The 16559-nt window shown below is 65.6% G+C and overlaps 1 protein-coding gene across 3 annotated transcripts in view; it reads right to left on the bottom strand.

Moving 5' to 3' along the window:
- Positions 1-13538, bottom strand: part of SBF1 (SET binding factor 1) — a 28648-nt gene extending 15110 nt beyond the window's left edge. For 2 of the 3 annotated variants that reach the window (XM_012648780.1, XM_012648782.1), the window contains exons 1-23: positions 13271-13502; positions 7165-7250; positions 6636-6773; positions 6277-6435; positions 6072-6182; positions 5344-5449; positions 5096-5228; positions 4893-5001; positions 4706-4819; positions 4512-4589; positions 3994-4107; positions 3781-3909; positions 3607-3705; positions 3322-3526; positions 3129-3241; positions 2142-2291; positions 1737-1805; positions 1499-1657; positions 1154-1422; positions 895-1067; positions 747-820; positions 475-670; positions 144-271 (exon numbers count right to left, since the gene is read on the bottom strand). In XM_012648780.1, the coding sequence (XP_012504234.1) occupies positions 144-271; positions 475-670; positions 747-820; positions 895-1067; positions 1154-1422; positions 1499-1657; positions 1737-1805; positions 2142-2291; positions 3129-3241; positions 3322-3526; positions 3607-3705; positions 3781-3909; positions 3994-4107; positions 4512-4589; positions 4706-4819; positions 4893-5001; positions 5096-5228; positions 5344-5449; positions 6072-6182; positions 6277-6435; positions 6636-6773; positions 7165-7250; positions 13271-13325 (2967 nt within the window). In that variant the 5' untranslated portion in view covers positions 13326-13502. Of the gene's footprint in view, positions 1-143; positions 272-474; positions 671-746; positions 821-894; positions 1068-1153; positions 1423-1498; positions 1658-1736; positions 1806-2141; positions 2292-3128; positions 3242-3321; positions 3527-3606; positions 3706-3780; positions 3910-3993; positions 4108-4511; positions 4590-4705; positions 4820-4892; positions 5002-5095; positions 5229-5343; positions 5450-6071; positions 6183-6276; positions 6436-6635; positions 6774-7164; positions 7251-13270 lie in introns of all 3 variants that reach the window. The other variant, XM_012648781.1, reaches the window with a different exon arrangement.
- Positions 13539-16559: the final 3021 nt, after the last annotated feature.

The raw sequence follows: 16559 nt of genomic DNA, 5'->3' as shown, positions 1-16559 counted from the left end.
CTCGAGGGTCAGTGCCCAAGAAAATGACAGGGACTCAAAGGCCGGCACATCAAACGGGCAGTTGACGGCAAGTTGAGAGCCAAGGCGAGGGCCCCAAACTAACAAGCCACCCCAGGGCCATGGGCAGACGCGAGCCCACCCACCTGGAACGTGCAGGAGCGCAGCTGCAGCCCGTCCTGCAGGAGCTGGTCCACGGGCGTCTGCACACTGATGCGCTTCTCCTTGGTCAGCGCAGCCACCGGGAAGGAGCGGACCACCACCTGCTCCCCCACTGACAGCAGGTGCGCACAGAGTCAGAGGGTGGGAGGGGACCAGAGGTGTGGGGGCTCTAGATGGGTGGGGAGGAGTGGACTAGGGCCCATCTCCACAGGGGCCCTGCACCCCTAAGAAAGGGGGGGCATGCAGGGAACTCCACCACCCCAAAGGCCTGGCAGGAAGGGGACAGTGGGCCAGGGTGAGGGTCTGAAGGCTCACCCAGGGGGTCGGTGGGCATCCCGGTGAAGATGACGCGGTACGTGGTGAGGAAGACGGCGCCCTCGGCTGGGAGCAGTGCAGGGCCCCCCCCACTGCCCCCGGCGCCCTCCTCTCGCCCATCTGGCAGCAGACAGACGCGCAGGCCGTCCAGCACACACTCCTCACCGGGCAGCAGGCGTGGCCGCAGCAGTTTGGGCTGCTCAGGCACAGGACGGCAGCTCAGGGCCCAGCCCAGGGCCCTGGCGCCTGTAGCCCACCGGGCCCCCGCCTACCTTCTGGATGGGGGGCAGCCTCTTGCTCTCTCGGTGCACGGCCTCCAGGGTCTCGATGTGCATCTGGACGATGTCTGGGGAGAGCAGCTCTCACGCCCTGGCCCACCCACCCGTCCGAGGGGAGAGAACCCACGCCCAGACCCCGTACCTGGCACCATGACATGCAGCCCCTTGAGGTGGTCGCTGGTGACCCCACTCTCCGTGCAGACCTTGTCCACAAAGCGGTTGATGAAGCGGACCACAGCCCCAGCCACGTCGCACGTCTCCGCATCCTCGAAGCCACTCTCCGTGTCGTAGCTCTCGGCCACGCTGCCCGCCATGCTGGGCCAGGGAGGGGGCGGTGGGCACGGGCCCGTCCCCCTGGCCCCATTCCCCACACCCGCCCCGCCCGCCCCCACCCCCCCCACCTGTTGGTGACCAGACTGTTGCTGGCGCTCTCCAGGTCGCCCAGCCCCGCACGCTCCCGCAGCAGGCGGCTCTTGCTGCTGTCCAGGGGCAGGAGGAGGTAGCTCATGCGGTTGGCATAGTGGATGGCCTGGCTGAACACCGTGCTCTCCTCCTTCTGCACCAACTCCTGCTGCTTCTCGCGGCTCATGGTTGGCCACAGACGCCGCTGCTCAGAAGCCACGTCCAGGGCAGAGCGCTCGTCCTCCTGGGAAGGTGCCTCCCCAACCTCCTGCCACAGCACCAGGTACATGAGCCAGGGACACCTGCTCCCACCCCCGGCCCAGGCCCAGGGAGCCCCTGCACACCTGGGAGGGGGCTCGGTCCTCAGCGGGCTCCAGATAGAGGGCTCGGATGTGGGTCTGCACGTCCCCATAGAACATGGCCTCCCAGAACTGCGGCGTGCTCCACACCACGTGCTCCTGCACGCAGCTGTATGCAAACTGCGTCACCCCCGGGCTCAGCTTCTGCAGAAGCCGGGTGGGAGGTCAGCTGGATATAGCCAGGAGGGGCCTGGGGAGGAGACCCGGGTCCCCGAGCACTCACCCGGCAGAAGGCTGTGACCAGGGGCAGCAGGGCAGCCGCGATGCCATGCTCATCCAGAGAGGTGCAGTCCTACGGGCGGAGCGGTAAGCCCTGTGGACCTTCCTCCACCTCCGGGCAGTGCCCACCTCCAACCACACCCTGCCTGTCCCCTGGCCACCACAGACCGTAACCCAGACCACTGGCTGCAGCTGCTCAGGGTTGCCTGAGAGGTTCAAGATCAGGAGACCCCGCACCCCGTGCCCCCAACAGGGCTCTCCCCTACCTTCAGCCCGTGCACACTGGGGACCCCCATCCCCCACACACACAGATCCCCTTCAGCCGTGTTCACTCACCCGCAGACCAGGCTCTCCTGCCTGTCCCCACTCAGGGGCCACACCGCTGGCGGGATGGCAGGCCCAGCCTCACCTGTAGGCAGCAGTTCATCATGCGGACGACAAAGTCAAACTGCTGGTGGTCGAGGACCGCACGGTTCTGCTGCACGTGGAGGTGCAGCTCCTGCGCGAGGCAGCGGCGGGCAGCTCGCCCCTTCAGGGCCCTCAGCACGGCCGGGAGCAGCTGGGGGCGGGGGCGAGGGGAACACGGGCTGAGGGCACGCAGGGAGGCGTGGGGAAGACCCACACACAAGGCCAGGGGGCGCGGGCCGTGGGTGCCCAGAGGCCAGAGCCCTGCTCCAAGCACAGAGACCGAAAGCCACGCAGGTGAGCTGTTCCCCAGCTTGGGGGCTCCGCTGACCAACCGAGACTAAAACTTCGGTGGACCCAGGAGTCCACAAGGAAGGGGCACAGAGACGGAGACGTGGGGCACTAAGGCTGCGAGCGCACAGGCCAGCGAGGAGACGTGCCCTGGAGGGAGGCCCCACGGCCCCCACTCAGTGTCCAGAAAGCACGAGCCCGCGCAGCGCAGGTGACCCACGTGGCACAGGCCGGGCCAGAGAAAGGGCTCAGGGCTTGTCCTGCTGTTGCTACTATTCATGATACAACTGGACACCACGAGGACGCCACAAAGCCGCAAAAAAACCCAGACAGACTCAGACTGGCCGTGGTGAAGGCCCAGAGGTGTCAAGTGAACACCGTGGAACGCGTGGCGGCACAGAAGTGAGCTCCGTTTTCTAAAATTTACAAAATACGGGAAATGCATGGGCCCTTTCTGGAGGAAGGGGACAGAGAAAACGTAATAGCGGAAGTCTTAAGGGTCCTCCAATTTCCAAAAATTGCAATTAAATGCCGCTTGCTGAGCCCCCCTGAAGGCCCAACCCACCAGCCACTGAGATCAAGGAGGGTGACCGACACCCCTGCCCTCTGGCCACCTCAGGTGGTCCCGCAGCCCACAGGGGAGGCCTGAGCCTCCGCTGAAGGCCACTCCCTGACCCCAGGGTGGAAGAACCCCACTCACCTTCTTGGCCTCAAGCATCTTCCCCTCGAACACGTAGGAGATGCAGTTGCGCACCACCTCCAGCCGGCGGGCGCTGTTGGCCTGCAGCCCGCCACACCGCTCCAGGATGGCAGCTGAGGGGACAGGACATGCTCACCCAGGCCCCGCCCCCATCCTGGCCGCACCCGAGGCCTGCCCCTCCCGCATCACGCACTCATAGGGGGCCCAGAGGGCACCGTGGTCCTCCTCTCTGCCTTCACGGCGGGGGGCGCGCCCTGCATCTTGGCGGCGGCCTGGTCCACAATCCACTGCACGGTGCCCTCATCCAGCCGCGGGAAGGGCCGGGGTGCCCGGCGCAGGTGGCTGGCCTCACCCGGCCTCTGCACTTTGTGCATCGCCACGGCTGGGTACGGGTTCTCCTGAGAGGAGACGGCAGGTGTGGGTCGGGACCAGGGACCAAGGCAACACGAGGCCCCCCTTCTGCTGCCAGCCTGCGTACGTTCTTATAGAGCTGCTCTGCCAGTTCCTGGACGTGACGCAGCACACGCTGGGGGTGGTTCTCGTCAGCCCGCATCCGCGCCACCTCGTGGGCCACCAGCTGGGGCAGGAGGGAAGGGGAGGCAGGGTCAGGCAGGCCAGCGGGGCAGGGGCCAGGGGCCAGAGCGGGGCACACCTCATCAAACAGGTCCGTGGGGCGGTACGGGACCCCCCGCTCTGACACGAAACCGGCAAAGGCCATGCCCTCCAGCACCTTCATCAGGAAGTCATCTTCCAGCAGCCCGCGCTGGCCCAGGAAGGCTGCCTGGGGAGATACGGGGCCTCAGCCTCCAGGGGTCCACCGGCGTTTCCCTCCCAGCCACGCCCACCCGGCCACCGGGCGGCCCACCTTGTGGAAGCGGATAACCGGCTCTGGGTGGACACGCACGACGTGCAGGCACCAGCGGTAGCCCTGCAGGAGCTGCGCGAAGAGCCGCAGAAAGACAGCGCGCAGCTCCTTGTCCTGGGAGCACAGGTCGCGGGGGTGAGTGCCGGCCCGGGCTGCCTGGTGCCGCTCCCCACCCCTGCCCAGGCTCCTCCGCCCACCTCCACCCACCACCCACACACGGCCGGCCACGCAACTCCACCCAAACTGAACAAGCTGCTCCTGCTCAGGACCCTCAGAGGCTCTTTGTGACCGGACACTGCGTCCTGGACCTCAAGGGGCCCCTGTGCCTCGGCTGTGCCATTCACGCCCCCACACCTGACCGTCTACAGCTCCTTCCTGCCTGGCAACAGGAGCCCGGGGCAGCCCGCGGCGGGGCCGCCATGGGCTCGGCCCTGTCAGCCAGCCGTCAGCGGCAGCAGACCTAAGTGAGAGGGTAGGGAGCGTGGGGGTCTCCACACGGAAGCAGCAACGACGCCCACCTGCATCTTCAGGGAGGACGTGGACGTCGTTGGTGGGGGGAAGGCGAGGTCGGCCAGCTCCAGCTCTGGGTCCAAGACCTGCGGGGGCCGAGGGAAGCAGGTGGCTGCACACCGGCCTCTGCTCTGGATGCCCCTGGCTGCCAGGCAGCCGCGACCCGAGGCCACCAGGCCGCAGCTTCCCTGAGGCCCCTCACCATGCTCAGAACACTGTGCGTCTGGCTCTGCAGTGGCTCCGGCAGAGGTGGGATGTGCACACACTCGGGGACGGTCACCGTCCCTCCATCGAGATCAGCAACAATCACGTCCAGCTGTGGCCAAGGGAGCGAGTGGTCAGGGACCCACAGGCCTGTGCAGTGAGGGGGCCACAAGCACAGCCCTTACCAGCTCCTGGGTCTCTGCCTGGAAGGCCGCGTGCACCCCGATGATGAACGGCGTGGGGGTGCTGAGGACCTCGAGCAGCTGGGCTGGCAGGATGGGCACGTAGGTGAAGCTGCACAGGCGCCAGAGGACGCAGTGAGCCCAGGACGGGCCGGGCGGGGAAGCTGGGTGGGGAACGAGGTGTGGGGGCGGGACGGTGTGGGCACCTGTATCTGAGAGGGAACAGCAGTGCCAGGAGGCCCCGGCAGGCGTCTGAGAGTCGCTGGTAGCTCCGGGACAGGAAGAGGACCTTGTGCTCCGTGAGGGCAGCGCAGAACAAAGACAGCACGTTGGTGATGCCTGAAGAAGAGAAGTTTGGAGAGGGCCCTGGGCCCCACCCTGGGCACAGAGAACCCACCCCTGACCCCCAGCCCAGGGAGAGGAAGCCGCGCCTGGGCAGGACGGGCAGGCTCACCCAGCTGGCGGAAGAGCAGGGCCACACTGCAGCGGCTGACTGGCAGCGAGTCGGCCAGTGGGGTCTGTATGACCTGCCGGTCACCAGCCCCCAGAGAGATGGTTCTCTGTGGAAAGAGAAGGGTCAGGGCTCAGCAGGTGGACCAGACCCAAGTCAGCCCAGAGCTCTGTGGCCCAGGGCAGGCCCTGTGAACAGACAGACCCGCGTAGGACTGGCTGGGGCGGTGGCACCGCGCAGGGGCAGGGCCACGCCCGCCTGTCGCCTGAACAGCGCTGCAGAGAAAACTCAGGGCAGAGATGGCTGCCTCTGAGTGGGGCGGGGGCGGGGCCTGGGTGGGGAAAGAAACAAAGAATCCATACCGCTCCTTCCTCAACAGAGTCCAGCTGCACAGGACAGACGGGCAGAGAGACACGGTTAGACACGCCCAGCTCACGAGAGCACAGGGCAGGGAGCAGACAGACAAGCTGACACCAGGATCCAGAGACAGGCGCACACCCACAGGGAGAGCACAGAGGCAGAGGACGCAGGCCCAAAAGCACAGAAGCGAGGACCAGGCAAGCAGGCAGGGCCCAGGACAGACGGCAGCGGAACCAAGATGCGGAGGGCGCGTCCAAGGCCTTGGCCGTGTGCAGCCCCGGCTGGACGCCACGTGCCCACGAGGGCCATCCCCTGTGACTGTACCAGGAGAGCCTGTGGGTGTGGGGACACCAGCTGTCCCCAAGACCCACCTGTGATCCCCCGGCCAGGGGCACAGTGCACGTCAGCAGGTTCCCAACCACATTCTCCAGGCACACGTTCAGGCCCTCCACGTGGATGGCATAGATGAGACCCAGGCTGTTCTGCAAGGACCAGACCAGGAAATGACGGTGCGGCTGAGGGGCCACGCGCGTCCCAGCCCACTGGCCCAGCCCACCGCCCCAGCCGCCTCCTCACCCTGAACACCTCCGCGTGGTCCAGTCGTGACACCAGCACCAGGGTCTTCGGAGCAAACAGCTGGCCGGCCGGGGCAGGCGCTGTGGGCGACAGCCCCACCTGGCCTCCCTCATCCACTGCCTCCTCCCGCTCCGCGGTGTCCTCAGAGCACGCTGCTTCCTACAGACAGAAGCCCATTCTCCCAGCTCTCTTCTCGCCAGGGTTGGGGAAGGGAGGACACGGGCAGCTCAGACTGGCCTGGCCCTCCAGGAACTCCAGCCTCCGCGGGGTGGAAGATGAACCCAGAGGCAGAGGCGGGGAGGTAGCTGAAGCCCGAGGGCTCCTTCACACCTGCTGCACCCCGGAGCCCCCAAGCTGACCTGCATGGGCTCCACCGGCTCCCAGAAGGTCAGACAGGCGCAGTAGTGTCGCTCGGAGTTGATGTCCGTGAGGACGGCAACGAAGAAGGTCGGTGGATTCCTTTCGGGACATAGCTGCCACCCGCTGGGCTGGCAAAACTGCGGGGAGGGCTCAGCGGTCAGCTCCTCTGCCCAGCCCTGCAGCGGGAAACTGCCCACTGCCCCGTGTCCGCACTGCCAGGGCTGGAGGCTCAGTGCACGCACAGTGCTGTGAGCCTGGGGACGCCTCGCCCGCCTCCTGGGCCTCAGGAGTAAGAGTCTCTGGCTTCCCCAGCTGGGGTGGGAGCCAGGTGACAAGGGAAGGTCCCCACCGTCAGGAGCGAGTGACAACACGACCCAGTGACGTGAGCACCAGGTAGCCTGCCGCCCCTGCCCTGCACAGCAGCTCTGCCCTCTCCCGTCCCCAGCCTGGCAGGGGCCAGGCACTGTGGAGGCTCCTCGGTCCTGGGGGTTCAAGCGAGAGGCCACCCAGCCCGCCTGCCCCACTCACCAGCTCGATGCCCTGGGGGAACGGGTTGTCCTCCCAGTCCTTCTCCGGAAAACGCTGCAGAATCTGGCCCTGGCCTTCCCCACTCCCTGAGGACAACGGCGGTGGTCAGAGCACCCCACACCTCCCACTCCTCACCCACCAGGAGGCTCGAGGGTCCAGGCAGCCGCCTTGTGGCCCGGGGTGGAAACACCCCACCCACCAGGCCCTCACCTGGCACCAGACAAGCCTCAATTACCTAAAAATAGTTCTTGTGGAGAGGCCGCTAGGCAGCCGCAGACCCCATGGCCACCAGATCTGGGGGCAGAGAGAGAAGCTCCCAGATTCCTGCAAGCCATGCCCCCCAGCCCCCACCACGTCAGTGCCACACACCAGAGACCTCTTTCTGTCTGTCACAGACTAGCCCAGCTTCACACAGCATGAGCCCCTCTAATGAGAGCAACAGTTTTGGAATGTTCCATAGCCCGCTTGGCATCTGCCCCCACAGCCAGCCCCCCATTAAGGCCCTCAGCCCCCTGACTCTCACAGCCCACCAGGCTGCGAACGCCACACCGACAGGGCACGTCTGCTGTGCGGCACAGACCCTGGAGCTCCCGGTCACCTGCCAGCCACGGCCCATGCCGGGGTGCAAAGAACCCACTGTCTGTGCGGGGTCCAAGAAGCAGCAGGGAGACCACCCGTGCCCACAACCCAAACTGCTTCCCGTCTACAGCACCTCGAGACAGATGGGTGCCCACACAGGTTCCAGAAGATGGGGTTTAGTGAGCATCTGTTAGAACCATTCCCACAGCCAGCAGGGCCCAGAGAGGGTGGAGGGTGGAGACGTGGTCTCAGGGTGCCCAGACGGCTTCCTGCGCCCTGGGGTCCAGCAGCTCTGGGGAGCGTGGGAAGGTGGTGGCCCCAGGCCTGCTCCCTGCCCTGGCAGCCCCTGAGCGCAGCCCAGACGACAGGCCCCGAGCACAGCCCCTGGTCTCCTGAGCCAGGAAGGGGGGCTTTTGGGGGAAGGGGTGCCAGGAGGCCGATGTCTTCCCCAGAGACCCCCCTCCTCTCCTCAGAACCCCATGACCCCTCTGGCCTCCTTCCCCCCAAAACCATAGCCAGGGCACTGTTTCCAGGTCCAGTCCACACTGATGGGGTGAAGGCCCATGCCTGTGGCTGCCCCCCTTCAGAACCAAACAGGAAGCAGGACGAGGGCCACGACGGGACACTTAGCGCCCAGCTCCTGCCAAGAGGCGGCTCCCTGGGACTCAGAGAGCAGGATGCACAGGAAGAGAGAGGCATCCTCACCTTCACTTCCACACCAACCCGCAGGTCCCCGGGCACAGGGTCCCCCCGTCCCCTGCTTGGGCCTCAGCACTGCCGCCCACACCAAAAGGAGCAGGGGCAGATGGGTAAGGGGAGGGCACGTGACACAGAGCCTCCCGTGGACCCCCGGCCTCTGAGAGCCTGCTGGGACACACCCCGCGTCCAGCCAGCCTGGGCCACCTGTGCACAGGCGAGCAGACCCAGCAGCCCAACTCCACATGCCCCCCAGGTCCCCTAAAGGCAGGGGGGCTGGGCTGCAGCCTTGGAAGACCACTGGGCCCTGCAGGATCCCGGAGGCGGGGCCAGACAGTCAGGAACAGGCAGGCTGCTGCAGACAGGGAGGTGGTGGGGCAGTGAGAGGCCGACTCTGACTCTCAAAACCTCAGCTTCCTCCCCCTCCCCCTCCTACCACTGACACCTGTAGAGGACGCTGCAGTGGGGCCAGGTGTCTGCCAGTGCCACCCCCACCTCCACACACCCAGGCCTGCACGCCCAGATGCTCCGCCCCCCACCCACTCCCCCAGGGGCCTCCTTGTGCTGGGCCCCAAACCACCATCCGGGCCCAGCCCTGGCTGGCACCCAGGGCTCACCCAGTTCTTGCCACGAGGCAGCAGGAGGAGGAAGGAAGACAGGGTGTGCGAACAGGGACAGCAGCCTCTACTCTGCAGCCTCCCAGCAAGGCCAGGCAGGGGAACGGCACAGAGCTGCTGGTCACCGTCCACGCCACCTCCGACATGCCACTCGGCCTGAGAGCCCTCTGAAGGGCTCCACCCTCCACAGCACCAACCCTGAGCTCCACGCTCCTTGAGCTGGGGGTGGAGGGCCAGGTCAGGCCAGCCAAGCAGGCATCGCTCCCCAAGCTCCTCGGGGCCATGACGGCCCTAGATCTGCCCTTTGGGTCTCAGCCCAGTGTCCCCTCCTCTGGGAAGCTCTCTGCCCCAAGCCTGGGACCTGCAGGGACCCCGAGGACCGCCCTCCCTCCACACCCCCAGTGGCCGCTGGTACACCTGTCACCAGCTGGGCCCAGCTCCTGACACAGACCACAGCCTAATTACGGCTTGTGGAATGCATTCAGTCGGCTACATGACCGTCCTCCCCACACCCAGCCTCACGCACACCCCCCAAGCAAAAAGGCTCCTCGGTCGGAAGTACAGAGCAGCTTCCGCAGCCCCAAGGCCAACAGGATGCAGCACCCCAGAAGGGCATGCCATGGAAAGGCCCCACAGCTCCAGCTAGGGGCTGGCCCTCTCCTCGCGCCCTATGAGATCCCAGCCTGCACCTGGGCTCTGTGCCCTCGGGGTGCAGGGTGCTCTGCCATGTCTCCCCAGTATCCCCCACCCACTCAAGCCCTAGAGCTGTGAGGGTCAGCGATCTACAGCAGCCAAGCTCCTGCCTCAGAGCAGACAAGAGGGAGAGCGTCCTCCCCTCCACCCCACAGTGACAGGACTGATCCAAACAGCACAGCTGCGGGTCACAGGGGCACCAAAGTTCCCTGAGGCAGGGACAGGAGGAAGTCCCCGTCCCCTCCACCCTGGAACCCAGGGATGAGGGAAGGCCCACCCAAGGGCAACACTGAGGCTCCTGTCCTCAAAGCTCCTCGAGGAGAACTCTCTCCTGCAGCCAGCCCCATGTAGGCTGCAGGCCTGAAGGGAGAACACAGACTGCGTGTTCTGCTGTCGGCTGGCAGCACCCCATCACCAGTGCCAGGCTCTGACGCCTGGAGGGCCCTGCCTGGGCCAGCGTGCATTGTGGGGCAGCAACGGATGGCAGCCTCCTCCACCCCCGCCACACACCCGCTGTCCCTACACCCTGCTGTCCGTGCTGACCAGCACTGGCCAGCTCTGCTGCCTGGGAAGAGCCCAGCTATAGGAAGAGGGAGGAGGAGAGAAGGAAGGACAGCACCTTCCTGCTGCACCACCCACCCAGACCTCAACACGCAGGCGGCTCCACCAGGCCGGCCGCAGTGGAAGGATGCGAGCGAGGGGCCTACGGCTTCCCCAGCTGTCCTTCTCAACCTCCCCACCTCCCCACCACCACAGTCAGCCCAAAGCAGCCAGACCCAAGGCCTTGGGCCCCTTTAGGCTCCCAGGGTGGGGGCTGAGAGGCAGCTGAGGCCATCCCAAACAGCCCCAACCTGCTCCAGAGGGCGGGAACATGGGTGGGGACAGCAGATGGGGCTCCAGAGTGTGGCCAGCTCAGCACGGTCAGGACTGAAAGAGCCAAGGCCATGGAACGAAGTCTTTTTCTCAGATGCTGGGGGTCCCGCCCCTCCTCCCAGGCAGGCACGCACTCAGCTGCTGGAGCGGGAGGACCACTGCCCAGGTCGAGTGTGTCTCCTGCTCCCACAGACACCTCGGCACTGGGCAGCTGCGTTAATCTAGCTGACCACTGTCAAGGCACTCCAGGGCCAAGAGCTGGCAGAGGGTGTCTGTCTAGTCCCCAGGCTGGCCCCAGAGCTGAGCCCAGGGTGCGCAAGGTGATTCTGACTCACCAGGTGAGGGGCCTCCAGATGGGCCAGCGCTGGCCGCCTGCACCCTTGGAGGTGAAGGAGTCACAGCCACCCCAGGCGCTCACTGTCTCGGGGCCCTCCCCACTCTCCTGAGAGGTCACCCGCTGGCGGCCACTAGCAGTGGGGAGGCTCCCTCAGGCAGAACTCTGGACCAACCCAGGCAGCTGAGACTCACGCTCAGCGCCCAGGCCCTGCACCCAGTGGCTCCAGACAGGAGTCCAGACCCAGACCAAACACGACACATTCGCCACTCCTAACCTCCACCCAAGAGACCCCGCACTCTGCCTCGTGTCCTGGGCTGCCAGAACGCAGGGGTCCCTCCGCCCCTCAGAACTTCCTGTTGTGTCTGTGCCTAGAGAATCCACACACCTGCTGCTCAACCATTAAGATGCTCATCGTTTCCGGGGACCTCCCATGTGCCACAGCTGCACATGTCTGTGTTTATCACATCCTCACGCAGCCTGGGAGGTGAGTGAGAGTCTCTCCATCCCCGGATGAGGAAACTGAGGCACAGAGAGCCAAATGACTGGCCTGAGGTCACAGAGCTACCAAACCACTGACCACCACACCTTGCTCCCCTCCTTCCGGCTCCCTCCCTCCTCACCCCACCACCTGGCTCTGCCCTCAGGGCATGGCCAGGGTCCCAGCTTGTGGGCTTGTTCCTCACACGGATGGAGGGTCCTTCTAAAGGGTGCCAGCTGGAAGCTGCCTTCCGGAAGGCAGTGGCTGGGGGCTCCATGCCCCCTCAACTGCAGTGGGCAGCCTGGGAATCACTCCTTCCTGCCACTCAAGGGAGTGGGCACTCAGGCTCCAGCCTTCTACCCACCCTCGCAGAGGACACACGTGCCGGAGGTGCTGCCCCACATGCAGATCCAGAGTGGGCACACACGGGGGACTAGTGTGCCAGGGAACCCAGACGTGCCTCCCCGTTCATCCACCCTCATCTCTCGATCTCCACCCCCTCTGCCACCACACCTCCCGCTTGGCCTCCCCACACTGCCCTCAGGATCACCAGGCCCTGCCCCAGCACCCAGCCAGAGGCCCAGCATGCTGGGCCAGCCTTCGGCCTGCCTTGTTCCCCGATCCCCATGCACCCTTCCACTCCAGGTGGTCTGGCCTCCTCAGTGCCCCCACAAGTGCCTTGGAGCAGACGGTTCTCCCTGGGTGGGCCAGCACAACACTGACAGTGAGCCTGCCGTGTAGGGGACAAGGACAACGTGGTCCATGCCCAAGAGAACTCCTTCTCTGGAGGAAAGGACAGATGCTCATGACCATGGTGCCAAGAGACGCATACTTGGATAGACGGGAGCAGAGAGGAGTGCAAGTGCCGAGGGAGAGGGCGCTGGGGAGGGTCCGGTGACAAGGAAGATGCCAAACAGGCTTCGGAGAGTACGCAGGGTCCAGTAGGGGGACGCTCAGCAAGAAGAAAGGCAAAGGGGAGAGAAAGCAGGTCCTGGGTGCAGACAGTGGCAGCTGGACTGACAAGCAGCAGGGAAATTGGGAAGCGGGGGCTCAATCTCACCTCCAGGCTCGAGGTCCAGCCCCAGCCTGACCACACAGCCATCCCCAGGACAACCGCCCCCTGCGGTTGGGATCTGACAACCTGGTACAAGGCCCAGCCTCTCCGTGCCAGCTTAGACCAGGCACTAAACCTCTCTGTGCCTGACTGCTCTACAGATGGGGCAACAACAGGGCAACCTTGGTGGGCTGCTGGGAAGAAGTGAGATCACACACACAAAGGGCCGGGCAGGGCCTGGCACACGGAGCTCGCTTGCCAACGCACTGTCTCCACGGCTGTTGCTGATGTCATTGTCAGGCTCCGTTTTCTCCTACCCCCCTGGGCTGAAGGGCTCTCAGACACAGGCCCTGACCCCCCACCCAGGGCTTGGCTTGCAAGGCCCGGACAGGCAGGCTGATCGCCAGGAATGCTCTTGTCTCCACTCCCGACATTTCCTCCCGAAGTCCTCGAGTTTCAGGTCGAACACCGCCTCTCCGTGAAACAGCCCCTGAACCCCACCCCTCTTCTGCACCCCGCCAAGGCCGCTAAAGGCTTCGGACACAGCTCCGGGTCAGAGGAGGGCTGGCAAGCCACCAGCCCGCGCCAGGAGGCACCGCCACCGCGGCCGCCGGGGAGCGCGCCCAGCCCACCCGCGGGAGCCGGGCAGGCTGCGCCGCCGGGCCCTGCTCCTGCCGGGCCGCCGCGAGGCCACGCCGCCCGGCCCGCCTCCCCGGCCGGCGGCCCATGTCCTCGCGGGCTGCCCGGACGCCGCCTCCGGCCCCGGCCGCCGCACTCACCGCGCGGGTGCGGCCCGAACGCCACCAGCACGAAGTAGTCCGCGAGCCGCGCCATGGCGAGGGAGGCGGGGCGGCCCGGGGGGCGCGGGCGGGCTCCGCGGCTCGGGCACTCGAGGGCGACGCGCTCATGGCCCGGCCTCCGCCCTGGACCTCGCAGCCCGGACGCCCCGGGCCCGCTCCGCGGCAGCGGCGGCGCCCAGGGATCCCGCCGCCATCTTCCCAGCCAGCCGGCCCGCCCGGCCGCGCCGTGCGCCTGCGCGCCCGCGCCCCGCCCCCGCGTGGGCGGGGCCTATGATGCCCGCTCCCATTGGTCTGGCCGGCGCCGGGCCAACGCCCGAGCGCGGAGCCCCGCCCCCCGCTGCCCGCCCCCGGGCCTGGGTGCCGCCCTCCGGCCGAGGACGCGGACGGCGGCTCGCGCGGGTCAGCGGCCCCGGCCGGGCTGGCTGCGGGCGGCGGGAGGAGCGGCCGCGGTGCGGCCGGCCTTGCGGTCCCCCTACCCCGCGCCGCGCCGTCGGGCGGGGAAGGCAGGAGCCCCTGCTTAGCGCAGGTCCTGAGAAAAAGGCGCGCTCGCCGGCGCTGGCCCGCGCCTGTATCCCGGCGCTCTGGGAGGCCGAGGCCGGACGCCCGCTCGAGCCCAGGAGTTCGAGACCAGCCGGAGCAGGAGCGAGACCTGTCTCTACTAAAAATAGAAAAATCAGCCAGGCGCGGTGGTGCGCGTCTGCGGTCCCAGCTACGCGGGAGGCAGAGGCGGGAGGATGCTTGAGCGCGGCAGCTTGAGGCTTCAGTGAGCTGTGATGACGCCGCTGCACTCAGCCTGGGCGACAGAGCCAGACCCTGTCCCAGGGGAGAGGCGCGCTCACGTCTCCTGGTACAGAGCGTGTGAGGCACGTGGAGGCCACGGCGCCCGGGCTTCCAGGAAGGCTGCACCACGCAGAACCCCGAGAATGCCCAGCATCGCAGTGGCACAGGGAGGGCAAAGGGGACACACCAGCCAAGGGCGGGATGCCACGGGAGGGAGCAGAGGGAGCCCCACCGGCTGCTGCAAGAACTGACCGTTCCGTGGCTGGTATACCTGTTCCATCCGTGTGCAGGAACCAGCCTAGGAGAAGGATTGAACCCAAATGCAAAGAGCAGAGGTGAGGAAGAGACCCCACCAGGGTGCCATCACTGCCCCCGGGGGACAGGCCAAGCCACACCCCTCCTCTGCCACTGTTGGTTCACACAGCTGAGAAATCTTCCTCTTGGCCTGAGCTGGCTCAACTTTGTTTCTGTCACCTGCACCCAAGCAGGTCCTCACCACCCCACGGAGCTTGTGTACGGGCTGGCAGGGACCCTGGGCAAGTCCAGGGCTGGCTGTCCTTCCAGAGACTGTGGGGACCCCGAACCCCACTCACCTCATCCTCATGCCCTTTCACTGGGCCCTTGGGAACAGCCATCTCTGAGGACCTCAGCCTAGGGAGCCCCCATTTCCTGTGGGGGTCCTTTCCAGACCAGCATCCCCCCTCCGAGGTTCCTGCCATTGTGTCAAGCACCCACCTGCTGCACCGTCAGAGTGGCTGCTTCTGGGCCCAGCTTCCTCCCCTTCTCTGGGACCTGTGGTGTCCCAGACCCTTCTGTCACCCCAGCAGATTCAGGCCTCCTCTAGGGAGCAACCCCTCCGTCCCATGGCCCCCAGCCATCATAGCTCCCGTGGCCTGTCATTTTGCCAATGTGTTAGGCCTCCTGCCTCTCTTTTTTTTTCACTGTTCCCATCAGGCAAAACACAGCCATGCATGGCCCGCGCCCACCATACAGGTTAGAGTGGCCACAGTGAGACCATGGCCCCAGCCCGGGGTGGACAGCCACTCCTTCCTCTCCCCTGAACTGCACAGCCGACTGACATCTGGTCTGCTGTCTTCTGGTCTGCATTCCCTCAATCCTCCAGCCCCACCTCTGGAGTCTCAGGGACGATTGGCTGCCCCTCATTCACAAAGAAAAGAGAAGCCAGAGGCCTCAAGTTGCACCACCAAACCCCAGTCCTGCACCCACGCCCACACCTACTTCCAGTCCCTGCAGGCTCTGACCACTGCTCTCCTCCCCTCCGCTGTTCACTGTCAGTGCCCCCACCATACTCAACCCTTCCCTGTCCACAGGATCATTGGCATCGGGATCAAACTCAACCTCTCCCACCTTGAAACACTCAAACAAAACCTCCCTGGATGCTGTTTGCCCAACCATTTGTCTCCCTAGCTTTTTTTGCCCCACACAAACTTCTCTGAAGCATTCCCCAATGCAGCCAGCACCACCCAGCCCTCCTGGGGCCCGGCCCCAGGTCACACAGAATCTGGTCTACTGTCTACCTGTGTCCATGGACGGTGGTGCTGGGAGGACAGCCCCGTTGCTCCCCAGAAGCACTTTCCCCAACTAAAGACAAAGGAAAGAGGCCCTTGGGTCTCCCCATGAAGGGTACACGGACAGTCACATGCCAGGAGTGCAGGGGCTATGGGACCACAGAGGGGCCTCTAATCCAGTTGGGAGGGGCAGAGGCAGCCAGACTGAAGCCTGAGGGCAGAGGACACCCCTCCCCTCAGGCTTCCAGGGATACAGGACCGTGGGCTCAGGGCTGGGGATGGGGGGCAGTGATTGTTCTGTCGCCCCAGAGTCCGGAAGAAAGAACCAGTGGCCTTGAAGACTATGACCCTCGCTGAGGCTCATGTCCACCTGTCCCTGATTTTAAAAACCTTGTGAAAACAGGGAGTTTTAATCTATTATTTCTATATTGATGGGGCGAGTGATATGATTGCGTTTGTGTCTTGGAAGGATGGTGCTAGCTGCTCCGTGGAAGACAGGCTGAGGGCAGAGCACGGAGGCTGCGGCAGGAGAGGCAGCTGCAAATCGGCCTGCCTCTGGGGTCCTCTGCACGTCCCCTTCCCCACCTGACCCTGCAGAGCTGACATACCGGATTCTGTCCTCAGCCTCTCTCTGCATTCTTTGTGAAGTTCTGTGCTCCCCATACCTCCCAGAGCCTCGCCACCTCTGAAATCCCGCAAACTTCCAGACCTGCCCTCTCTTCAGCCCCAGGCCGGCAGGGCTGGAGTTGACCAGACAGCTCTACCTGGGTGAGGCACTCTCTGCACGCCCACCCTCTCCAGCAGCTCCCTGCAGCTGTGAGCCGCAGCTTCCTCAGGGCTGTGCGCAGAGCTGGGAGCCCCCTCACAATGGGCCCTGCCGAATTTCTCAGACCTGCCCACCTCCCGGCACCTGCCTCTCAGCCCCATGTTCGCCTGCCTTCCTGGCGGCCACTCCAGCT

This window comes from Propithecus coquereli, unplaced genomic scaffold (genome assembly GCF_000956105.1).
Source record: "Propithecus coquereli isolate 6110/MARCELLA unplaced genomic scaffold, Pcoq_1.0 Scaffold294, whole genome shotgun sequence".
NCBI lineage: Eukaryota > Metazoa > Chordata > Mammalia > Primates > Indriidae > Propithecus > Propithecus coquereli.
The sequence above is the reverse complement of the archived record's forward strand: the minus strand, read 5'-3'. Positions and strand labels throughout refer to the sequence as shown.